This window comes from Bactrocera oleae, chromosome 5 (genome assembly GCF_042242935.1).
Source record: "Bactrocera oleae isolate idBacOlea1 chromosome 5, idBacOlea1, whole genome shotgun sequence".
Taxonomy (NCBI): domain Eukaryota; kingdom Metazoa; phylum Arthropoda; class Insecta; order Diptera; family Tephritidae; genus Bactrocera; species Bactrocera oleae.
In genome coordinates this window covers 53,687,020-53,714,530 of record NC_091539.1, presented here as the reverse complement: position 1 = coordinate 53,714,530, position 27,511 = coordinate 53,687,020, and the positions used below count along the sequence as shown (strand labels likewise).

General features: G+C 33.6%; 1 protein-coding gene across 2 annotated transcripts in view; it reads left to right on the top strand.

The window, feature by feature from the left end:
• nAChRalpha3 (nicotinic Acetylcholine Receptor alpha3) overlaps positions 1-27,511 on the top strand; it is a 145,409-nt gene that overhangs the window by 106,333 nt on the left and 11,565 nt on the right. For both annotated transcript variants that reach the window (XM_036378499.2, XM_070109751.1), the window contains exons 5-6: positions 12,721-12,889; positions 19,062-19,198. In XM_036378499.2, coding sequence (XP_036234392.1) covers positions 12,721-12,889; positions 19,062-19,198 — 306 coding nt within the window. The remainder of the gene's footprint in view (positions 1-12,720; positions 12,890-19,061; positions 19,199-27,511) is intronic.

The following is a 27,511-nucleotide window of genomic DNA, read 5'->3' as shown; positions in this document are numbered from 1 at the left end:
ATGACCCATAAATACCTAATGCTCGATTTCCTGCTTCTTATAAACTATATGGCTCTTATTCAGAGGATTGTTAGTTACAGACCTTTTAGTACTGAAGGCGTAGTTGAATTCTATTTTAACTGAACAGGGTATATTAAATTTACTACGAAGTTTCTAAAGAAACGTCGGAGACCCTAAATATCTATATACATGACCAGCGTGAGTCGAATCCTTTTCTGTCTGTCAAAATAGTTAATCCCTTAGTTTTTGAGATATCAAACTGAAATTTCGCACACGTCCTCTTCTCACTCATTGGAATCGCCAATAACATAGCACAATACTATCATATGTATATAGCTGCCAAACTGACCGATCAAAATCATCTTTTCATACCCTTTTTGCTATAAGAAACGCACCTGTAATCTTTTTCTTATTTTTAATATTAAATTTTATTTATAATCAGTCTAATTAGGATGACATAAGCAAAATTTATTAACAAATATAATGGTGTTGGGGTACAATGGCAGTAATTTTACCTTAATGCCGATCTAGAAGAGTAATTTTCACTCGATCTGTGATCAATTAAATCGAAGTAGGTAGTAACTTTTGAGTATTTTACATTGTTAAATATTGACCAGTTATGCCGCATTTGGGTCGCAATTACACAGGTAACGACTACCGAACTCCTCAATTTCGGTGGAGGACATTGTTTTTTACATAAGAAGGTTAGTGGGTGCACAAAACCAAATCTTTAAAAGTTAGCAGAAATCTTTAACCGTGGCCCTCCTATCTCTCTCCAGGTAGCATACCAAACCATATGTGTGCAACATAAATGTGCGACTCTATTTGACTAAACTTTTCTTTACATAATAAACAAGCTTAGCATCTATATATATGGTCAACAAAAATTAAAACTATGAGTACATCTTTGATGAACAGGGAACTCAAAAAAGCGTAACATAACTTTCAGTATTTAATTTAAAGAATTGCCCAGCTGCTAATCTATCGTCCCTGATTATTATTTCGTTATCTAGTTTTGAAGAGAGATTAGTGTAAACCACTGAAGAGAGATTAGTGTAAACCACTAATCAATATGTTTTATGCTTTTAAAGTAAAAAGTCTTATGTTGGAAATTCATAAATAAACAAGAAACTTTGAAGTTTATTTTTAAATAATTCAGGCAATATGTTTATGCATTTTTGTAATAAAGTCACGAAATTTATTCTAAACTTTCCCTCAAAGAAATCATACCTAAACCACTAGCTTAGTTAACTACAAAGTTAACGAAATTACATAAAATATGAATACGGTTACCTTGAAATTCCACTTACCCAAGAATGAGTTTACCTTAAACTTTTACTGTAATCCTGTACAGAATTTTATGCATATTTTCACACTTACTCACAAAACGCTTCGGTCCTCAGTAATTTTGTGTGTATTTACTTCTAATTTACATCAAATCTTACCTGTCGGCTCTACTCTATGGTAGATACATACACAGTGTCTTTAGAACGCAAGGTGAACTATGTCGAAAGTCAAATATCCACAGAAAACTTTATATATTACTTGATTTGGGTATAAATCTTCAATAATAATATATAATCGAAATTCAAACAAGCGACTGACATTTCGTGGAACCATTTCTCCTCTACGTGCTCGCAGGTCCACACAGCACCAATCTAAGTAACCCCCCAACAGCGTCCGATGTGGCAGAAAATTATATTTAAAATTCATTACGTTGATTTGGGACACCAGACTGCCACACGCTGGTGTAGTCAAGTCGCCGAGCGCTTCAAATACGTGTACGCGCACTTTGCATGAATTAAAAGTCACTCATACGCCGTGGCGCACGCAAGCACTTTCAGAGGACGTTTTACAAGCAAACACATGTATGTGTGTACTTGATTTAGGGATATAATGAAATTGGGTCCATTATAAGCCTTTTTGCAAATTTTTAATTTTTTTAGACATACATATATACTTGTATGTAGGTATATGTTAGGGTGGAGTGAAAAAAAAAATTATTTTTTTTTTGCTTAGCCTGAGAGTAAAATTTGTAGATTAGACAAAATGAAAATTTTGGACAAAACCATAATTTTTTTTAACATCTAGAGACGGCTCACTCACTTTTAAAGCAAATTTTGAGGTAAAATTTTTATTTTTTGACAAATTTTTTGTAAGTGTTCTAGAAGCAGTGTAGAGTCCTCTTTCTGGCCAACTAAAAGTTATCAACTTAAAAAAATTTTTTGTATTCATAATTGGAGTTTTAAAAAAAATTCTTAAACGGCAACGGTCAAATTCGGTAATTTTTATATAAATGCAAAGAGTTTAAACCAAAAAATATTTGTTTTTGTCCATTTTAACTCGATATTTACTTTAAAAGTGAGTAAAAAAAAAGTTAGGTTAAAAATTTTTTTTTTATTTTTTTATAATCTACAAACTTACCCCCAGCTAAGGGAAAAAAAAATTTTTTTCGCTCCACCCTAGTTTATATGTATCGATATGTATGTATATGTGTCGCATGAAACTTTTTCTGCCTTTATTTTTATCAACACAACTTTGGCGCAATTAAAAAGGCAGTCCAAGGTAGGTGCATCGCCAAAACGTGTCTCGAGTACAAAATCACTTAAAAACTAGAAAAAACATTATAATACCAAAGATTCCTTACAAGAACTTTGATCGGTCAGTTTGTATGGCAGCTATATGCTATAGTGATCCGATCTAAACAATTTCTTCGGAGATTGCACCATTATCTTAGGTAATCAACCGTGCCAAATTTCTTGAAGTTATCTCGTCAAGTGAAAAAGCTTTCCATACAAGCACTTTATTCCAATCGTTCTGTTTATATAGCAGCTATACACTATAGTGGTTAAGTATCGACCGTTCCGACAAATGAACAGCTTCTTGGTAAGAAAAGGACGTTCGCAAAATTGCAGAGCGATATCTCATAAACTGAGTTCGTAATAACCTTTTACCTTAGCTCTATTCAATACTCAATCTTTTCAAGTTCTTTGACTGGCTAATTTACTTTTGTGGTGTTTGGTTTTAAACTCTTACCTTACAAATTAAAATCTATACAAACGTACAGATTTTTTCAACTTTCATTTTGTTGCGCTTCACTTGACTTTGCTTTTATGATTGATGTAAGTTGCTTAATATAAGTGGGACACCCTTTTGTGGGTCAAGCATGAATAGGCAGCAATGTCAACAGCGCCAAAACACATAAATACATGCATCCATGCACATATACAAACACTTACTAACAAGCCACACTTGTTTACTTAACACCGTTCTTAAGTGTAGTTAAATAGAATCTGTGTGCGTGTGTGTTTACATTTAGGCATTATGTGTGCCTCATTTGCCCTTATGTGTGTGTTTAGATATTATTATAAGCAGGTAAATATTGAATACCACAGATTGTATAATTAAGAAATTCTTCCAAGAGCTGCCGCACTTCAACTTTGACTCAAGTAAATTTAGTAATCACTTATTTTAGTTGGGCAAAAGGTTAATTTAGGTCAACATCAAATATATTACTGCTTTGAACCTTTTTAATTTAACTTTATGAAGGCAAAATATTTATTAAAAGATTTTTTAGGATTTTTTTATAATGATAGTCAAAAAACACAGAGCTTTTAATTTTTTACTATATATTTATTAAGCCCTTAGCTGTAATTTTGAATTTTTTTAAGTACATATATTTTGTTAATTGCGAGGTTTATTGCTGAATTGCATGTTAATACTTGTATGTAGGTACATAGATGGCTATCGCCGGAACAAGGATATTTTACAAAGCTTTGAAATTGAATTTTTAAAATGCTCTTAAGCAGTTAAACCCAAAATTACATGATGTTGCGACTAATTTTTTATGAAAAAAATACGGTTAAATATTTTTCAAAAACCTTAGCTCAGGCGATAGCCACATCTCTGATGGACCTACCACAAAAATTTTAAAGCTACCGTTTTTGAGAAATCTTGGACGCCAATTTAAAAAATGTAGTTTCAAGAAATACACGTTTGAAAATTCAGGTGTAAGCCACGCGCTCTAAAGACCCTAAAGACCTTACCATCTTAAAATTAATTAATATATCTTATTATTAGGGGATTGTGATATGCAACTGAAAAAAGTGAAAATACATAATTCTTTAGTGTGGAACTCGGTAAACAGTGCCCATCAGCTGCCCAAAACTATTTAACTTCTTCAAAGTCTGCTTGAAGCATAGGAGGTTATAATTAATCAAAAGTATTTTGCCTTAGGATAGGTTAGGTTAGCATAGCATAGATACTGGAATATACTAAAAGTATTTTACTAAAAGTATTTTACGGATTGAAAAGCATAAGCGGTTATTATCATCCTAGTCATATAGAAAAAAAAGGAAACGAAAAGGCAGATGGGTTGATCGGCTCGGTAGCCGCTGGAAATATGGTTACCCTAAGCTGTTTCAGGCCGTGCAGTTCCTTGAAGGGTTGTTTGAAACATTAGACCCTAGAAGAATACCAGAAGTCTTGGAACACTAGCAATACAGGGTACACCATAAAATTACTTAGAGGTAGTGTTGGTGGTGGACGGACTAAATAGCTTCTACTTCTAGGCAATAGGGAATTAATAATATAGTAAAGGTCATTAAAAGGCCACTACCCTTAAGATTCCACCATCACCAAATAGGAAAAGTGTGTTCGGCAGAATGTAGAGCATAGGCGGCGGATGATGAGACACTCAACCTTCAGCCAGATAAGAGGGGCACCGTTCCCATTGCAGCAAATTAAGAGACGTTAGGCTGTTAGAGTGGAAAAAAATTAGGTATTTTACCAAATCCACTAAGTTGCTTAATTTGGCTACCACCCGGTAGCGCCCTGGCATACCTGCGCCTTCTTTTCAACCAACCAACCATAATGTTTGTTCCTTTCATATTTGTCGAAATTAATTCCAAACATCATAATTGGCAAAAGCCACAATGGTTTGGTTGGCGGTCAGAGCTACCGTGTTCTTTTTTCTTCTTGTTTTAAAATTGTATAATAGTTCCAAATTTTTAGAAGTTCACAAAACATAGTAAAAACTCAATAGTATCGCGTTTGAAGTAATTATTTATTGATAAAGCTTATATTTCATGTAAATTACGTGAAGGTCGCAACACACATTCAGAAATCAATGACTTCGAAATCTATAAGGACCTATAAATATTTCCGCTGCATTAGCAATTATGTTCACGACAACAGCAGTATGAAGTGGCGACCTCACTCTCCTTTGCTGCGCCACCACTCTTTTCACATAAAAAACGACTATTTTAGAAAATGCAATGAAGCAACAGCAATAACAATAATAAACAAGTGGAGAAATCAAGGATTTCATAAGGAAACAGCTTCAAAACGAAAATCCGAAAATTGAAAGCCACAATCAAAGGCGAAAAACAACAAACAAAAAGAAAAAAATCCAAAAATCGAAAGCACCGAACAAAACTATAAACGAAAGGTTTCTACAACCAGAAAGAATGTGTTTGCCTAGGCAAAGGTAACGCAGCGTGAATGCTACACGACACAAGAGGTCAGCGAATCGAGGAAAAAACTCCCTATTGGCGCCAGCAGACATCGATATGCTGCGTTAGGCCACATAAATAGGAAGCGCCGCCAAAGCCTCTGCCTTAACCACATTGTTATTGTAAAGAAACTCAACCTCAGATCTTTCACTTTCACCGTCTCGCAATTTCTTCTCTTTTACTTTCCTTTGCACGCTTGCCAACCTTTGTTATTGCTATTTTTGTATTTTTTTCCTCACTTTGTGTCTCGTTATGAGCTCCGCGTATATCCTTTTCGGCGCGCAAACAAGCGCTCTTGCTGGCATTTTCTTCTTGTCTCGCTAAATCCCTGCAAGTTTTCGCAAATGATTTATTGCTGCCATTATTTGGAATGCCGTGACTAAAGCAAGCCCTTTACCACTTTGCCTCCTCCTCCTTTTTTATTGCCTTTATTGCTGTGCTTTCAGCTATGGATTGTTGTTCCTGTTTGCGACTGCTGGCCATTGTTGTCTAGGCGCTTAGCTGGTTTTATTCTCACAATTGTATTGTTTACCGTTCGACAGCCTCAAAAGCCTCGCATTGTCTTTAACTTGACCAGCGTTCGATAGAAGTCGGCTCAAAGCCTGATCCAAGTGTAGTGTCCCAAGTACAAATGTGTGAGTGAGCATGTGTCACAAATAATCCACACAGATGTATACAACATTACACGTACATATATATTGTATATGTATGTATGTATTGTATGTACAGTTTATAAGCTAAGCATTCCAGCCATCTATTACTCTTGCCGCATTCGCTTTTCCCATGTCGCGTAAATCGTACCTAACTAGTCTGCTGCTGGCACTTATTGCATGTGAGTGTCAATCATTGCTGCGGCTGCCTAACTTTTTGCCTTGACATATCGACTACTTGTACTCACACACATGGCCACACTGCATATGTTTCTTAGTCATTGCTCTTAATTCATTAATTTTATTTGCACTTATTTCATTTTATTTTGTTTCACCCCAACTCAATTTGGGGAAAAAGTAGTATATAGCATGGCAAAAAGGGAGTAACTCGTTGCTATACATTTTTGCACAAAAGTTGAGGAAAGTCACTCAGACCATACAAAAAGCAATGTAGATTAGGTTAGGTTAATGGCTCTATCCTATTATATGTGCCAACAGGGATCTCACTTAGATAACTTAGAACGCTGCACCATTGCAATTCTTTAAACTCCAGAGTTTCGGCTTTCTCTCCTCGTTCGCCGAGATGTTTCAACTTCAGTCTAGTAAAAGCTGAATAACTGAGGAGAAAGTGCCTGGTTGTTTTCAACTCAGCCGCCTCCATACAACTTTGATAATTGTAGTTCAGTATATTTCCCACGTTCTACTCTACTCTTTTCGTTGGCCAACTCCTACCAAGCTTACGCAGGGTCCATAGATCTAGTGCTAGAACGAAAGAGAACAACGGAGAACCAACTCTTTCCCACTACAATGTTAGTGGGGTAAGAGTGGCCTCTCTTGCTAACTCATTGAATTTGAAATGTCCAGCGATTCCGGTATGTCTAAGCACCGAAACGAGTCTGATAATGAAGTAACATGATGCTATTGATAGTGAAGAGAGACACTCCTTGACTAATTTTGTGCACACGATAAGCGAATTTAGCGCAAGTATTATGGCTCTACGGTGGGAGTGAATGCTCACCTCTCATAAAAGCCTGCACTTCGGAGCAATATGTCTACTGCTACCTGAATGGCAGCCACTTCTGACCATGACCAGCTCTGAGAACCCTCGACTAGGACGACTAAATAAAGAGACGACTTAAGACCTAATTCTGTACGTTGTAAAATTAGTCACTATTTCATCATTGTGCTTGTGAATTCGATTTGAAATCTTAAAAATTAAAAATCCAATTCGATGAGTCGAATCAAATTATGCTTCACCCATTTCTTAAGCTGTCTTACTACAGACCTTTATTTGCATCGTTTACAGTAAACCAATTTAAACGCATTTTGCGGAATTTCAATTAAGACATTAAAGAATAATTAATGAATGTTTAAGGATATGGTAATTTTAAATCTGCTCTGATAATATAATTGTCAAAATATTTTCATTTATATTTTTCTAATGACATCTCACATTTGTCTTAATTTATTACGTTGTTCAATAAACACTACAAAAGTTGGTTTATTCATTTCGGAAAGTTATGCTCCGATTTCAACTATTTCCTGATACGAGGCGACATACCTTAAGCGCAAATTAGTGCAAAGTTTTATAACAATAATACGCGCCCACTTTTCCAAAAAAAAAATCGTGTATCAAATTTCTTCAATGTATCACTATTTTTGATACATATTGACGGACAGCCAGATATACAGTATTCAATTCATCTCGTCATCCTGATCGTTTTGATATATATATAGTATATAACACATCTCTATAACTATAACAAATAGTTAAGGTCTTCCAATTAACTGTTTGATGAACAAAATAATTACAAAATTTATTATACTATAAGCAACATGTTGCGTGAGTACAAATATATGAGAAGTCACTTTTTCGTTGCTTTTGAATTATGTTACTATATTAAGAACAGGTTTCCAAATGGATCCAATTTTTTCCATCTGTGATTTAATTAAGATGTACGAGTAATCCAGGTAGTTTTATTAATTTTAAACTAAATTTCGAAAGATGAGTTTCAAACCTATTATTCACCGAGTGCTAATTATATAAAAATTTACGTCGAAATGATAAATAATGTTTAACAAATGTCAATGAGTGAACAACCTGACATAAATAAAAGGTACAGTAGGAGTAAACTTTCTTGATTAACATAAATCTTCTATTATGTTAATGCCTAACACGACTCTCATTTAAGTGAATAATACGAAAATACAAAAGAGGAGGTACTACATAAATTCAGAAGAGTAATGGAAAAGGATGCTTCAATTGCCCACAGTAAATCTAAACAAACAACTGTGTAACACTGCATGCAATAAGTAACCACAAAATCTATTGACCGACCAACCGAACACTCTCCACCACAACAATCCCTGCAGAGCAAACTTACCCAATCAATTCACGCAAACTAGCTATATTTAACCAATTGTCCAACGCATTGGTTTCGGGTTGAATAATTTCCCATTTTCCTTCCGAATCAAATGGATTTAAGGCGTAGAATTATTGTAGATTTTAGTGCGGTCACCGGAAAAGGCCAACAATCACAACACATAACCTAGATCACTTGGGCAAAGCACAAAAAATTGCGGCTGCAAAAAGAAAAACCAGAACTTGCATAAATGATTTATAAAGTGAAAAGTTTTTATTTGTTTACACAAAACCGTCAAGCAATCGGCTGAGTGAGTGTGAGCAAAAAATGTCAAACAATGGCCGAGATCAAGAATGCACAAGTAATAAAGAAAATAGTTTAATAAATCAACAACTTGTGCCCAACAACAACATGCTGCAGTGTCGGTAAGCCATAGAAATATTGAATGCTCGATGAATGAGTGCTCATATTTCAAATGTAAATACATTTGCAGCTATACACATATATATTTGCAATAATTTCTAACGGTAAGGGTCATTCACATAAGTATAATATGATTTGTTGGTCCTCCATTTTAAGTTATGAAAATTTTATTGCGTGTGTACATCTCTACTTACTTCACTTCTCGACTATACTTCTTTATATATTTGTATTATTGTAGTTTTCTGCTAACATACACAAGTTTGTAGCTTGCTCTTTAATATGCGGTTAAGAATATGGTTGTATCTGTGGTATTCTAGTCCGTTTGATGTCCCTCAAGCCCAGCAGTTAAACAGATTTCGAAATCAAGCTAGATAAGATTATTTATGACTGATGGAAGGATGGACGTAAGCTTGTCTTCCAAGTTTTCAATATTTATATCTTATTTTTAAACACTCGGTGAACAATCGCTTTAAGTGCAACCTTTGGAGATTGTTTGCTGGCTGGTATGAGGGCAGCTTCTACAATAGTTCCACTCAACATAAAAAGATTATATCACCAGTGTTATCGAAATTAGCGTAACCAAACATCGGTAGCCCCTTCTCGATGACACTCAGTTTTGCAATCTATTCTTATATAAAAATAATAATGTTCCACTATTTTTTTTATCGATTTGATCGATCAATCCTATAGTTTAGACATATTCCAAATAAATTAAACTTTTTTTCTAAGATATAATACAACACAAAAATAAAGATCAAATCTAAACGGATAGAAGTATTGCCCCTCTATTGCTCTATGGCAAACTATAGCTACACTTAACTGTATATTTAACCCCAATAATCGAGTGAAATTTTGATTGGATTCAGTACAAAAATTGCCTTTACTATAGATCGCATGTGCTCCTGGTATCATTAGGGCATCTTACTTAACTTACTTATTTTCTTACTTAATTTTACTATGTGACTAGAATTCATTGATATGGCAACTTTGACCAATGAACCAAAACTTCTTGATATGACTTGTTTACCGAAATTTCGGCATAAAAAAAATGGATTAAGTTTGCATGGACAAAATACAAGTAGTATGGACCAATAACGTCCTTCAATCAAATAAGATATAATTATTAGGGTGGAGCGAAAACAAAAAACTTTTTTTTTGCTTAGCCTGAGGGTATTCGGAGGATCATCCCGTTTCAATTAAGAGCTCACATTTGAAGAGCATTTATTTGAAGTGTCTATCAAGCAGTTTTTCACCCACCCTAATATATTAATAATATATAAAATATAAAATAAATAATATATAATATGTACTATCCACAATTACAAATTTCAGTGCAATAATAGATTCCCCTAAAAACATTCAACATGCCACAACTCTCTGAGTACTGGTAGGAAAACGTATACTCGTATGCTCACATATTTAGACAATGAAAAGCCTATTTAAATGCTCCCACATACTGTTTTATAATTGACTCAACGCAAACATGAAATGAATCGGTTTAATTACAATATGATTTTGCAACAATGGCAAAGGCAAACGAACTTTTAAAGACAAAACAGTTCACCAGTTTCACATATTCGCATTAATTTGTTTAGTGTTTATTACATTTGCTGCACATTTGTACTTACATCTGAAACTTTTAGAAAATATATATCCTATATACGAGCACACATAAGAAAGAGAGTGAAAAACCTTCTAAATTGTCTAAAGTTATATTTTCTTTAACTGACACCTTTGGCACAAGGAGGTAAAAAGCGTAAGTCCTTATTGCTCTACTACTTTTTAAAATGTATAAAACATTATAAGCAAGCGTCCGAATAAAATTGTATACATTATAATGTTGTATAATTTCAATTTTTTTTCTTGTTTTACTAGTCCAACCTATAAATGTTTCAATATATAAAAGGTTTAATCTAATTATTATATATGTATAAATGTAAGAAATTGTGGTTATGCTATGTAAATTTTACTACTGGGTTATTGCTGTATGCAACTTTTCGTATTTATATACAAAGGTGTAAACGTAAGTAGGATTTCCAGAGCATCAACTCAGGATGCAGTATGTTGTTGTCACCGGAGGAAATGTTAGGACAATTTTGTTGAAATTTGTGAATAGTTTAACTACAAACGGCTAATAATAATTTTGTGAAGTGCATGAATAATTTTATATGGTGGTTTCACTACAAAATTTATAACAGTAAACGTGCCTGTTAGCAGAAATTTAATATAGCCATCTTTAAGATATTCAACTTAACAAAATAATGAGCAATCTTAATATGGTTAGGTTAGGCTATACTGGCCGACTGTTACGCCATATATACACCAACTGGTCCTTAGTAACACCAGATGGTGGTGCAGTTTAATTTGAGGTTAAGGTATTCGTCATACAGGACATCAACGCTTTTTGCGAACCTTAAGAGCGACTTGATATATAATGTTGATACTACATCTAGTGCCTTGAACTGCGAAGCTCATAGATATCTAAGCCGATTTCTGGATAATGCAGGACAGAAGCATATGAGGTGTTTCAGCGTCTCTCTCATGCCTACATTCATGCACCTTCTTCATATATCATCGTTATTTAAGCCCATCCCGCTCGCTTGGGTTGCCAGTAAGTTGTGACCTGTAATTCGACCAACAACTGTCTTACAGTTCCTTAGAGACCCTGTAAGTAAAAATTATGCATGTTTTTCTTCGGGACTCTTGCACATAATCTTGCCGATCCTACCTATCCTTAAGGCATTCCATCCGTCTGTTAGCGCTTTCGAAAATTTCATTGTATATTGTTTTTAGTGACTTTTGCATTTCTTGTTCTGGTCTCGTCTCGTTCGGTAGCCAGATGAATGGCACATTGGCAATCTCATCAGCTAATATATATATATATAATAATCGTTTCCCAGAATTATTTTGTGGCCTCGAACTCAGAATACATCTACAATACTGCCTCTATCAACGTATATATTGATTTTCTTTATGTTGTTTCCTGCGATGTTAGCAATCTCAACCGCTTTCCTGAGCGCAAATACTTCCGCCTGGAAACTACTGCAGTGTTCAGGAAGCTTAAAGGGTTGCCCGAGATCCAGCTCTGAGTAATATATTCCGACTTCCACTCCATTAGCCTTTTTTGATCCGTCTGTATTACATTCTGCAGGCGAGTTGCATGCTACTTAATATAGTTAAATATCTTTGACTTCAGTTGTACGCGCAGCAGGTAATTTCCAATAAAGAAAGCATACTAAATTCCATACATTGCAAATTAGTAGAGAATTTAGACAAATTCCAACTACATTTTTTGTTGATAATCAAAATGTAATTTACTTGTATGCGTGTATAAATAGACATTTTCATTATATATTTACTGCATTCACTAAGATTTTGAGTTATAATTCTATTTATTGGGAAATTTGTAGTCACTTAGTCAAGTGAGTAAAATTATTTGATTTAATTTGCTCAAATATTTGGTCAATTTGAAATATTAATATTTATATATACATATGTAAGCTTTGTTTTTAAATATGTACCATATGATATGTTTATAAATTATTAACGCAACCGAAATGTAAACATATAATTATACATAAGTACTTGAATATAAGCGTCTGGTAGCTCAGCAGGAGATTTTAAATTTCATTAAGTCAACTTTATAGCTGGGGCATGCATACTATATATAATATATTAATTATTAATTAACTTAAAGTCGCTTTGGCTAATAATTACTTTCTAGCATTTAACAATAATCAATTTATATTTATTTTGACTATTTATTTGCAGAAATGAGAAATTCTACACGTGTTGCGATGAACCTTATCTGGACATAACCTTCAATATCACAATGCGCCGTAAGACGCTCTTCTATACGGTCAATCTCATTATACCCTGCATGGGTATTAGTTTTTTAACAATATTAGTTTTTTATCTGCCATCGGACAGTGGCGAAAAGGTACGTAAAAAAATTCCATTATTTATTACAAAATTCATATTCTACAACTATGTATATCGTGCGTTTTTTTCTTCAAAATTTGAACGATTATTTAAGAAAAACATGTAGAATGGTATTATTCAAAGTATTAAGTTCTCGTTAGCGATTCCCATTAATGGTTTCACCAGGTTTAAGAAGCTTATAGTAAGCACGCTCTTCTGATCTTACCAAAACGAGATTTTTTTTTTCATATTGATCTTTTTCGTTTTTGTTTAGGTTGTTGTAATAATTAAACGACTTCTTAGCGTTCAATCAACATTTCTGACAGAGAAAACCGTCTTTCAACGGCTTTAGACTTCAATTCATATAACACCCAATTTCCTTGCTTTTGAATCTATTCCGCTTTTGAACGTTTAGAAATGGCTGCATGAGTGACTGCCAACGATTCTGCGAGCTCTCTTTTAACATATTTTGAAAAAGATATACAGTAGGTTAGGTTAGGTTAGGTTAGTCTGGTAAGCTAATCAGCCACGCGTAGATCAGTTTACTGAATTTCAACAGAATCTCAGTAGCCTCACTGACGATACCTCCTCCAGTGTCTCAATGCGGGACAAGTACACAAGCGATCCTACTTTGTATGTAGATTCACAGTAGTTTTCAAACAACCTGAAACTTGAATTATGGTTTTGAACTCTTTCTTCTATTTTTTGTCTATAACTACTAAAGTTATTAGCGTTGAAATTTAATAAAATTGGAAATGTATTTCCAACCGCCAAATTAATTTCACCGCAAATAAATATTCCAAATCAATTATCAAACATTAAATAAATCTCTCATTTAAATATGTTTGTCATGAAAACATATTTATCATCATTACCGTAATAAACAGTCTGCCATTATTCATAATTAGGTGCCTTTAGGAAAAAAATTTCGCAAAAAGGCTTAATTGATTGCAATAACTGATGAAAAAGCTTAATTCAATTAATTAAAGCTTAAAGCCAAATTTAAAGAATATCAAATAATAAAAATAATTGCATATATGACTAAATCTTTATACCCACTTATCATCTCTGATTTTTTTTCACTCGAAAATATTCACTTTAGAAATCGTCTCATCGACTTTTAAATGAAATTTGCACCAATTAAATAAATTAATCAAAAATTCACTCAACAACCAAATTCCAATAATCAATAAATGCATTTACATATATTAACAAATGTAAATGGCAACTGAAACAAGTTTCAGTAATTTGCATTCCCTCTGCAATTAACAAACTATTACCCATGCAATTCAGGTTGACCACGGCGTATGAGTGATCAATGAAAGTTTGCCAATAAAATCTGAACTGGAAATTAAAATTATGCAGAATTTAGTAAAAACATAGTAATCGCAATGTGCAAACTAATTGTGAATAATTGTAAAATATAGAAAAACACAAATTAGCAACAAATAAAGCAAAAGCAAAGGGAAGAGCCGCCTCTGTATAAACAGGAAATGTGTTTTAAATGCACACAAGCATTTCTATGAAATATCCGATTTGTGACCACAAAACCGCATTCCGCAAAAGCCTATTTTTAGTAGCTGCACATTATTTTGAAATTATTGATATATTTTTGTTATTATTACAAATTTATGTGTGAGTGTGACGATCCTTAGCAATTTCAAGGGTTTAAGAACACTTTGTTTAAATTACCTTGTCTTTGTATTAATAGTGGAGTTTGAAGTAACATAAAGGTATATTGACCGATAATTTTTACACTCCTTAGCCTACTTCAGGAAGGACAACAATTTTTAATTTTGAGTTCTTTAACTAATAGATTTTATTCGTGTTCTTGAGAACGTAGCATAGAGGTATCAAATTTTTTAGACTTTAGTCCATGAAATGGACTCTGCTTCGCCTACGGGCTTGACACCAGACTTGACATAAATCGGAAACTCGGTTTCCTACCCATATAGGCTTTTGACTATAATGTCCTTATATATAATAATTTCCCTAAAAAAGAACCCTATCTTTATTATTTGACAGTAGCTAACAGACGTCATAAAGGTTTACTACCGAGATAGCAGATTAAGAGGCTAATTTTTTTTGCGAATACGCAGCTTTTAAATGATTGGGATGAAATATTTTAGGTAAAACTTTTTTACACTCCAGAGGGTTGCCGACTGATCTTGAATTGAAATTACAGAGCTATTTTATCAATCCTGTTAACCAGTTATATAAATAATTTTGACAAAGAACGAATAGAGTCATTAATGTTTCACTTAGCCATAATAGTAACTATTTTTGTGTTTAAAACTGAGCTCCATTTAAATAAACTCTATTTGATCGCAACTGTTCTCTAAACGGAGGTAAAGAACCAAAGTTTACTAAACCGCACTTGACGCTTAAAGAACAACACTTTCCAGTCCAAGGTTATACACAACCGGATCTGACTCGAATTTATATCCGACATATAATATATAGCATTAATATATGTAGCTACAATAATAACCACAATGAAGAACACTTATTATTCTGTACAACACTCGGCTGTGTATGAAACTAAACCAATTTTATCGAGAGATTTTGTCCGAAGTAAAAAAGTAATTTCCTCTTTTTTCGAAGTTAACTTCCAATACCGAAATATTTGTCTTCGAAGTTCGAAGTAAGCTTAGTTATAGTAAATACAATAGTTACAAAAATTTAAATATCGACATTATCCGCTTATTTCAACGGTGTACAATATTTTTCGGCCAATTTTGAGCTGTATGGACCAAAGTTAGATCTTCAAACATAAACAAAAACATATACAAGTATTTCAAAAATCTATGTGCGACTTTGAAGCCTAATAACATCTGTTATACTGTACTGTAATTAATAACGACGTTCTCAATAATCTCAATTTTGAAATTCATAAGCAACTTTTTGGATTTTCGAGACCAACTTCGACTGACTGACTCAATTTCAAGAAAAAACTGTTTTGCTTCAATACATAGAAAAAAATTGGATTTCACCGTTTTGTGTTATAGAAGGCTATCTTATTTGACGTGGCTTAAATTAAGCATAAATACCAACTACACAAGCTGGATTTGCAGAATCCCATAATTCTCCTCTCATGTCATGACATGTAAAATATTGTTTTCATATGCCTTTGTGAATATCTTTTGTTCCACCTCAGGATATCCCAAAAAGTGAAACGGTTGTCTAAATAAATTATTTAACTTACACAAAGTGATCGGAAGGACTTAATTTTCGAATATTTTACCACTTCACCATATTCTACTGCTGCTTTAACAGCAATCATTTTTATTTTCATTAAAGTTCAACATTGCTTAAGCAAAATTTCACAAATCGCTTCATTAAAGGCCCTTCAAACTCGAAATAACGGGATAATGTGCCAGCGACGGACATTTTCCTATTTACCCCACGCCAAAGGCAAAGCACAGCGTGACAAACGACACGCACAAAATTGCCCACGCACATTTCGGTTATTGCGTCGCCAAACACTCGGCCACACTTACACACGTGTACAAACAGAAATGAAAACAAGTGTTTATTAAGCTATGTCGGCATGTGTCAAAATATGCTGGATGCCACACACGCTACGAGCGCGTCAGCAAAAGCATACTCGTATGATTTCGATGCTACACGAAGGTGCGAGGATGTCCACATGGCTGCGACCACATGGAGTCGACGTGCTTATAAACGCACATGCGTGCATACATACATACATACACATACTCCTATATGTACAGCGGTATGTGTCAACGACCGCATGCGTGCACTATCGCTTGTCTCAATGGGTTTTCAAATATTTGGTGGCACGTGCATAACTGCCACAAAAATGTTGTGACAATCAAGACCGAATTTACCAAACTCGCCGACTCTCGCTGGCACTCAGCGAGGGAATTGCGCGAAATTTTGTCGTGGCGTTTTACATAATTGAGGTAACAGCCGCTAACGTGGCCTGAAAACTTCAACGCTGTTGTTGTTGTTATTGTTGTGGGTTCGGGGTTTTCGGCTCTTACGCATTGTCTCATATTTCTTTTGCTGACGTATTCGCGCTACTGCTCAAATTCACAACAACCCAACTAGAAATTTCACTGGTTAAATTTCAGTGATTTTAAGACCATCACAGGTCGCATTTTGTTATTATTTTGAGAGAAATTTTAAATTTTAATTTCTCCTTAACGGCCGATTTCGGTGCAGGCTGGAACCGATCCGAACTTTGGAATCAATATATGGCTAGCCCTTAAGACTTTTGCTAAATTTTTAAGTAGTCCGTTGCTGTTAAAAATCAGGTCCTTTTTTCCTTACTTGGGATTTCGAATTGGTATTACCAAATTACTTTTAAATAGGCCAACGGAAAGCAGAACTATATCCCCCTTTGCTTCCACAAACCGATATTGCGTCCAGACTGAAATGGTCATACACTTTTTTTAAGTCTAAGGTCCCACTGATACATCTCTTTGGTATCCTTATATGTTGGTTCATCCTTAGAACAACGATTGAAACGAAAGAACTTCTTATAAAGTTTCTTAAGCAAATATCAAAAGTTATTATGGTCCTAGATATTTCAAGTACATATCGTATAATCGTATCGTTAAAACGTTTGGCATAGAATTTTACCAGACGATTTATCAAGTCTCAAACTTATGTTTCTTATTTCACTAACCATAAATCTATAGCTACATCAGAGATTAAGAGATGCCCAACTCATCTTCCCTAAAAATGAGAGCACAATTGCTAAACGTCGAAACTTCCTGAACTCAGGCAACTGTCAAAGTTCAGGAGGTCTGACGTTTAGCAATAGGAAAGAGAGGGACGGCCTGATTGAAATCCTACAGAAAAATATGTGAACAGAGAGATTTGTTGCTGCTGTTGAAGATCAATAACAAAAATTGGAAAACAATAAAAATGAAAGAAAACGCGAAATTGAAATATATGTGATGAAATATTTTATAATGTCATGCTTAGTAGTATAAATTTTTAATTGAAAATTATAAAAAACATTTATTAATTGAGAGCTAATACATTTATTATTTTGATTATATATTGAAAGTTCAAAAATCAACTGTTTTAATGTTTTACAAAATTACAAAAAAAGGTTTAAATAGTTTCTGCATATGTTTAACGGATACATGTATAATAATATTTAATCTTAATAAATGTTGGGTATTTTTTTATCCGATCTGGCTACAATAAATGTAAAATATGTTATAAAAAATGCTAATTTTTAATCGCTCTCATACTGGAATAATATGGGCATCCCTTTATACCTGCTTTCAATGAAAAAATTCCTCAACTACCTACATGTATTGTAAGATAATAAAAAATTGTAAACCGTATTAACTTCTTATTTATTTAATAAAAGAAAAAAAATGTGTTTACTTATCGGTTACCACGGTCAAAAAGTGTAACTTGAATTAATATTTGTATCAAAGAAAAAACTTGAATTGATTTCTAAGAAAAAAATTCTGTATAAAAACTAAGTAAATAATTATAATTTAGAAATGAGTAATAAAGCATTTATAATGAGGATTAGGAAAATTTCTCTCTCGCCTCCCATTTTACCTTTAGGCTAAAATATTATTTTAATGGATTGAAAAAATAAATTTGTTTGTCTTATTCATATCAACTGGCAAAATGAGTTAAGCCGTCCCCACAAAACACAATGGCATATTCACTTCACCACGCTCGCCACATTACCACACATTTGTACACAACACACCTACACACCACACCAAAGGTTAAAAGGGTTGGCATCTTGATCGCACTTTCTTTTTTTTGTTTCGAGACCGCGAACGCAAAATCACACTCCTTGGTTCAACATGCGACATTTACAGTTATATCCATTTTTGATACTTTGTGCTATTTTCATTTATATATGTATATTGCGGTATTTTCGGTGCTTATATACTTACCTTACGTTACTTTCATATAAACTTTGCGGTCGATCTTCATTTTAAATAGCATTTTATACGGTATTACAAAAATAAATATTGTTAAACTTGCAACGAAAAAATGGGAATTTTCTTTTCTAAAAGTGTGGTGAGTGTCGAGAAAAAAGTGAAATATTCAAACAACAACAGTAATTCATATAATTACTCTTCATTACAAACGGTATATTATGACTATATCTAAGCAGTAATTTATATATCCTTACACCTGTTTTATCTTATATGTATTTTGTATGTTTCTTTCAATTACAGGTCTCATTAAGCATATCCATTTTACTGTCACTGACTGTGTTCTTCTTGTTGTTGGCTGAAATTATTCCGCCAACGTCGTTAGTTGTGCCACTTTTAGGGAAATTTGTGCTCTTCACAATGATACTGGACACGTTTAGGTAAGTACTGTAATATTCTATATAAACATTTTGCCTTGACACACTATGTATAATGTGAGCAACCAATGTCAAATACATATACATATATATTTTATTATTTCCTTGAATACTATTATATTACTCTATATAAATATACAGAAATCTCTTTTAGAAACTTTGAAAAGATACAATAACCACGGCCACTTTCTAGAATTTATTATTTAATATTCTTAAATGGTTGGAGTCATATCGAAACTATAATATTACTCGTACAATCCAACTTCAGTTTTTGTATAAATTATGGAATATTAAGAGTGCTCCATATAAGAGTATGTATTACAAACTTCACTTCAATAAGCGAGTCTATTTCGGATCATTGATATCTTCTGTATTTAAATTTCTAAATATTTCTAACTAAAAATTACTACTTTACAATCCTTGTTCATACCTATTACTTTCTTATGATTTTTTATTAGCATATTTGTCCTTAATTCCTGGTTCTAACTTGAGTTAAGCTTTTTAACGATCATCAACACGTCCATCTTACAAAGTTCTCGAATATCCTACAATGCAAAGCCTTTCAAGCTGTTTGTATTTCAAATTAATTTATTCGATACTATACCTAACATTGTTGTTGTTAAGCAGTTATTATTTTTATGATTTTAATGAATTTTAATGTTGGCCAAGTTTCGGTACAGTACTATAGCAGTTAGACACAAGAGTCAATCTAATGCTCAGTCAGCCGAGGCTATAGAAAGACGCAATGATACATGTTTTTTCGTTGTAGCATAAATACATCATAAAAACTAAGCGTTTGATGCGTTTGGATAAAAAAATTATACAGAATTCCAAGCATACCGAACCACATTTTTAAGTAGCCCGAAAACATAGACCGTGTTCAACTATATATATACTGTAGTGGAGCAAAAAGATTTATATTTAATTATATATAAATTAATGATTTATATTGATCTTTATGCAAAATGAAAGTATAACAGGAAATAATCTATCAAGATTTTGCACTAAGCCCATAGACAAATAACGAAAGACTAATTCACCAGCTGTAGCTAATTTGTTATCTTAACAACAATAATGAAATAATCTGTCATTAAAAGTTGTCGTTTCAAGTGAACATTTTGTGAAAATATTCACGAACAACAAGTTTTTTCATAATTTGTAAAGTAGAAAATACTTCTGATCCATCCGTAGTGCACTGATATAAAATATACTTGTTATTTCACTGATGAACATTTGATCGAGCTTTCCTTTTTATTTATTTTTATACTCCAAACACGGTATATATATCAAGTTTGTATCTCCCAAATGGAAACGTCGGAGACCCTGTAAAGTATATATGATCAGCGTGATGAGCTGAGTCCAGTTAGACATGTTTACATATATAACATCATAATCATACAAACTGACCGATTAAAAACCAGTTTTTGCATAGAACATTTTGCAAATTATTCACGAAAGTTGACATAACTTACTTTCCAAGTCAATTCTATAATCTCCGAACATATATCCATTACACTACGGTTGTAGCTGATTCGGAGCTGCTTGGGATGAGCTTCTTCGAGAATAAACCAAAAGAATATACTTTTGAACGATTTAAGTTCACTTTATAAACTAATTACTCACATTTCAACGTATATCTCAGTTGAAACAACAGTTTTTCCGAACAAATATCTTGAAAATTGATACAAATAAAATATATAAAACGCGTTACAACACCGCTTGTCGCCTAATGAAAACAGAAATATGAAACCTAAGCGAGAATAAAACACATTTTGTGGCACTAAATTGCTTTTAAGTTTACAATACATTTTTTCATTTTTTTAAACCAACTTTTGTCACTTTCCAAGTTATTTGCTACCTTTTCCATATTCTCTAAATATTCGTGCACAAGATTTTACGAAACTTTTTTCCTACTCATCGCGTAGTCCATATTTTTATGCAATTTTACCACCCATTCAGCCATTCAGCAAGTTATTTGTTATTGTCATGCTGACGGAAACTGGCAGTTTTTCGGAAATGTTGGCGAATTTCTCAAATTTCGCGAAAAATGCAATGACTTTGGCGTTTTGCCCGACGGCCAACGGCAACAACACCACAAACCATTGCCGAATTGGCGTTGGACAAGTTTGCGGTATGAGGAAACTTTTTGTTGTTGGCACTATCGGCGTTGGCGTTAGTGTTGTTGTTGTTGTTGGTTCCACCGCTGTTGCTGCCAAAACTGTGAAAGAAATCGTCTTTTAACTTTTTTCATTACATACATATAAACGCTTGGCAGCGCTATGTGGCATAGAAAGCGAAATAAACAAGTGTCAATATTTCACTTCATATCTTTGTATGTTTGTATATGAATGTGTGTGTGAAAATGTACCTTTCTCCATAAAATAAACTTGGAGCAACACCTTTGGCAGCAATACAGTGCCAACACAATACGGCAGCCAGTTCATACGTTATGAATTTTTCACACACACTCGCATACGTTCACAACGGGTGACTGCGCCACATGCCACAAAAGCGTGAAGGTGAATAAAATCTGTTTTCAACATTCGGCCGCAGATTCCTGTTTATATGTACTATAGTAAATGAATTTTATAAAGTGCTGACACCAATTTCGAAATACGAATACAAGGACGAAGGTGGTTCGATCAAGTCAGTTTAAAACAAAAACTACTTTTACAATAGCTTATTGCAGTTAATTTTAGGGCATGAAAACTCATCGTTTTACTCCAAGAATAGAATAATAATGAGGTATGCATAGCGACCAGTGGTTTATTGTGCCCTCTCCCCTTTCGCAAATACTTAAATATAGGCCCAGCACTCTAATAATTATCGGGTTCCTGCCAGGTGCCCTAAAGACAATATGCTCCTTTCTCTGATTTAGGGTGCAAGGACATTATTTCCGCTTCTGCAGATCGCTACGTACTCTGATATGGAAGTTACCGGCTCCTTGCAGCAGAACCGACTATTTGCAGAAGATGCTATACCCATATTGCATAGGTGCTTCTTGCGCCTGCAATGACCGGTAGTAGTTGCTACTAGTGACCGAAATTTATCCCTGGGGTTGTTTATAATTTAGTAAACAGCCTTGCCTAAAATAGGCTTGTAGTTAGCTACCCGTATCTATCTCTCTCTCTCCTCCTTTCAGAACATCTACTTTATTGTATGTGGAGTAACCGCGAAAAAAGTTTTGCTTCAAAGTTAGAAAAGAACTTTTCTTATTTTTATTGGAAACATTTTGCAGCAGTCCTTATTTGGATCAAAGCACCATTCCAAAGATTATACGAAGTGCCTTTTAAGGCGCCATTCGATTCATATAGCTCTCCAACGCCCGGCCACAGTTCATTCGTGAACAAGTAAAAATCAAATTCTAACTGTTAGAGGGGACTTTTTTATCTTTTTTGGAAAACATCTCAACAAATTAATCAATCAATGGATCATGTGACTAACAAATTGTTGAGAGACGCTGCTACCTCTCTAATACATTCATAATAACCTTCGCGAACAATATCTTTGTATTTTTCGATATTGACTCATCGTCATTACCAAAGGTTATAAAACGACACGTTTGATTTCTTAATATATTTACTGAAAATTTTGTCACAAGATCCCCGCTGAATAATCAAACCACTTCTATTGACTCTTTCACTCTCCAAAACACTTTTATAACTAGACCTAACCTTCAAAAGGCATTTTGAAGCTGAAGCTGTATACACGAATACTATAATACTCTTAATAAATAAAAAATTGTTCCATACAAGAACTTTATTTTGATCGTTCAGTTTATATATCAGCTGATCTGAACAATAAGTTCGGAACTTATACCGTTACTTTAGACAACAATCCATGCCAAATTTCGTAACAGACGGTGAAGACTAGACTTGGGGCTCCGACTGAGTGTTACAAACTTCCCGACAAATTTAATATGCCCTGTTCAAGGTATATACGTATATAAAGTAACATAGTGCAGAAGAAGCTGTTATGGAAGAAAACAAAAAAAAATTCCTCGAAAGATCCTTTAGAAATCAAGATGGACAAACATTGAAAGGAACCTATTTCGTTTTAGAATATCTGAGTATGCAAAAACTTAGACTCAAGGTAACATCCACTTTTTCGCGAAAATTTTCATCCCACAACTTGAGCAATAGACTAAAATTAGTGCTAGCCGCATGATAACTTCCTAGTATCGAAAAAAGTCCAAATCTCTCCACAATTACACCTAGAATTATAGATTTCTGAAAAAATAATAATAAATTAGGCGAACATTTTTGTAGTCTCTTTTAAAATTATTCCGTTCTCTATTTCGGTTTCGTTTTATCTAGACATGAGACATGTACTTGTATATATGTACAATACCTTATTCATATATACATACATATGTATATCGTATTAAAGTATTTATTTCATTTGTTTGATTCCTGCTTATAGTTTCACTTTTACTCTCACTCACTTCCTCCCAGTCAGTTTACTTAATTTGCATACAGTCAAAGCGCTCCAGCCATCCTAACCGTCTACCAAATCCCATCTTATCAACGTAGCTTCATTTCAAGCGAATTCAAGCCACGATTTTAACGCGCTCATCAACACAACGGTCCGCGTTGTTGTTTCTCCACGCAACTACATAGACAATATGCAGCCACCTGCTTATTATAATTTTAGTGTCCGGTAAGTTGCCAGTGCCACAGCAGCTGCTGTTGTGGCATTATCCCAGCGGTATAATGACCGGTATGAAGTGTCAACGTCGCTGGAAATCCCATCAACAACTCATATTTTTCAACGCCCATCTGTAATTTCCTCTTTCCCGTGCAATTCGTTCGACTCTTGTCTCTGCGCGACTCTCACTGTCGTCAGTTAACTCGCTTGCTTTTACTGTGATAAGTCGCGTCCAGTTGATAGCAATTTCACAGCGTAGTCGGGTATGAAATGATGTAAATTTGATATTTGCACTTTAATTATCTGCATGTTTCGGAGTTTCTTTGTAGAATTTATAAGTGGAAAAAAAATTAAAAGTAAGAATTTATGAAAAAGAGAATGGAAACAATAATAATTATATGAAAAATTAAAAATTTTCAATGTATGCTAAATCGGTTTCTCCAGCTATTAGACTGTTGTTTGTAGAATACTCGAAAAAATGTCATTCGTTATGTATTCGAAATATAAAAAAAAAATTTACAACAAAGCCATCATTTAATCGTTTTTCACAGTAGGTATATCTTATTAGTTCGACCCTACTGGAAGGTATGAAGCAATATTGTCTAATTTCGGAATCAAGAGAAATAATCTCATTTAATTCTACTAAGTTAATTAATATAATATTATGATTGATATATGCATAGAGAAAAAAATTAGTCAAAGAGTCAATTGGAAAAACTAGAGAAGGTATTGATCGATTTCGACCGCTTTTAAATAGGAGCTACGACATGTTAGCGAATCTATAAATTCACCACAGACAGCAACAGTTAGTAATCGCTTCGAGCCAAGTCAGGACTATAAGATGAAGGCATAAGAAACTCCTAACTAATCTTTCAATGCTTCTGGCGAATCACTATCGATGTGTGTGTTCTGGCGTTGTCCTGATGATGGAAAACAATTCCTCTCCTACTGGCCAAATCTCGCCACTTGTGAGCGTTTGCTTCTTTCACACGATTCAATTGTTGACAATAGAGTTGCGAATTTAATCGTACAAGGGAATTTGGTCCACGAGGATTTCGCATCAACTCTTATGGCACCCATACATCAAGTTCATTTTATATCCGCTTTTATTTAATTGGTTTCAAAAGGCTTTTGTGCAATGCTTAACTCCTGGGCAAACAGAACAGTTCTTACATCACAGTCGGATTCAACAAAGCCATTACTTTATCGATATTTTCGACAATTGGCCTTCCACGCCGTTATGCATTACGGACATCACAGTTACCGGAAGGAAAGCGACGAAACTAAAATGACACGTAATTGGCTGTTATTGTATTAAGCACTCAAACGGTATTAAAATGTTCAGCCGCTTGCGTTTTTATCGAAAAAAACCAACAACAAAAGATGGCGTATTTTCTCTTTTCCGGCCTCCATCTTTGGTTCTCAAAGTTCTCAAAGTATTATACTATTTTAGGTAGTCATAAAATTGTGTGAGCAGTTTTTTAGTAAGAAATCTTACCTTTCTTCGCCAACGCGTTCTAGTAAAGACTGCAAATTAAATGTTTTAAAGTTCTCTATATTTATATTAAGGCCTCCAAATTAAGGCGACTAAACTCGTTTTGATAAATTTTTAAGATATATGTATAACTCTCGCAGTAATTTTTAATACAAAAAATTTTCGATCATTTTTAATTTCGATAGTTGACCTTATAAATATTAAAAGTTCCGGAACTCCATAAAAAATTAAAAAGCAAAGCATATAATGTCGCTCCTGTTGCATTTTTGCCAGCCGGAAGAAAATTAATATAAGCTTTTTAAAATAATGTATTCAATGTGAGACACAATTATAAATTTTCACCATTTTCATTTACTTTTATAAAATTAACTTTTTGCCAAATGAAATTACTATATATGACAATGTTATCAAACTACTGGGATTTAAACATCCGATTTAAATTTCAATGCGCGCACAGTTGCCACATTTTTCTCACTTTTTATTCTGACCTGTTTCAATTTATCTCAGTCGTCGATTAGCCACATTACCAGCGGATTGTTTAAATTTTTATTTCCCTCTGGCCAGTGAGTGGACGACGTAAAAATTGATTGGGTTCTCAATTATTCAATACTCAAAATATCAAATAGCAGTTAAAATGTTAAAAAAAACACACACACTCACACATTTAGAATATAGTTTTTGTTCTGCTCTTTTGTTCAAAAATATACACATGAACCTAAGTATACCTGTATGAGTTTTGTGTTGGCATTTTTACGTTTACTACAGGTAACTACATGATATATATATTTTATATATATTATATATATTTGAATTTTTGTGTGTACAAATATATATATACATATTTATTACGAAGTGATAAAACCAAACCGCTTGATATGTCGACCGAAAATAATTCATTGGCTGAATTGTTAAAACAAGTAAGGAAGGACTATTTTTGGGTGCAACCGGACATTATAAACTTTCTGCAAATTTGTACGAAGTAAAGAAATTTAAAATACGATTTTTAAATGGTTTGAATATTTTCTTACAGAAATTATTAAAATTTTACACCCATTGCGGTGGAACATTTGCTAACAAAATATCATTGTAAGTCTTCGAAATATCAAATTTAAAGTGAACCCAAATAAAATGAATAAAAATGTATACCATCTCATCAAAATTGAACCGAACTGACAAGAAAACTATATTTTCAGGTATTTTAATACAAATCGGTATTATCACCTCCAAAATTGCCTCCTTGTGCCAATACAAGCAGATTTCATTCCATTAAGTGTTGATATGGTTTTCGCGGTCTTCAGCAAATTTTGGTATTTTCGGTTTAAGCTCACTTTTAGAGCGCCATTCGCTAGATTTTTGGACAGTTTCGTCGTCATATTCATAAATCCACGTCTCGTCGCCAGTAATGATGCGTTTGATAAATTATGGGTTCTCTGCTACGTTGTCAAGTATTTCTTTAGCGAACATTACTTGACGTCATTTTTGCAAAAGAATCTGGTATTTTGGGAGGAGTCTCTACCATTGACAAGCTTCATACCCAAAACATTTACCCAAATATGTTAAGTCGATCCATGAGAGCTGTTGGATCCTTTGCTACCTCACTGATGCCAATACGACGATTTTTCATAAAACTAACAGGCCAAATTTGATCCAATGGTATAACTCCTTATCAATATTGAATAGTTCTAGCTGTTATAAGCAATGGTAAGATTAGAGGGCAAAGGGAGTTGAGTAAAATCGTACAAAATCTGACCAGTGATTCAAAAATTTGTAAAAAAAAATGCCACTAGTAATATATGGTTGCCCCGTTAGTTAAATAAAACCATTACTCTCTGTGCAAAATGTTACCAGAGTATAAAATTACTCAACGGGGGAGCAATAACATATGTTGAGTGGAAAAGTTAGATTAATAGTAGAATAGAAATATCAAAGTAAATACATATTTTTGTATATATGTATGTGTTTTAGTACGAACGTAGAGTTAATATAATACTATTGAATCGAATATAGGATATACAATATTAAAAATAAATAAAATAACAACCGAACATTTTCAAGTTTAAACATTTATTTAAAAACTTTTTTTTTGTGTTCATAAAAGTATACTTGTGGTCTAGAATAGACATATATATATTTTTTTTGTATCTATATATTTTTTTTTTTTGCAAAAACGGGAT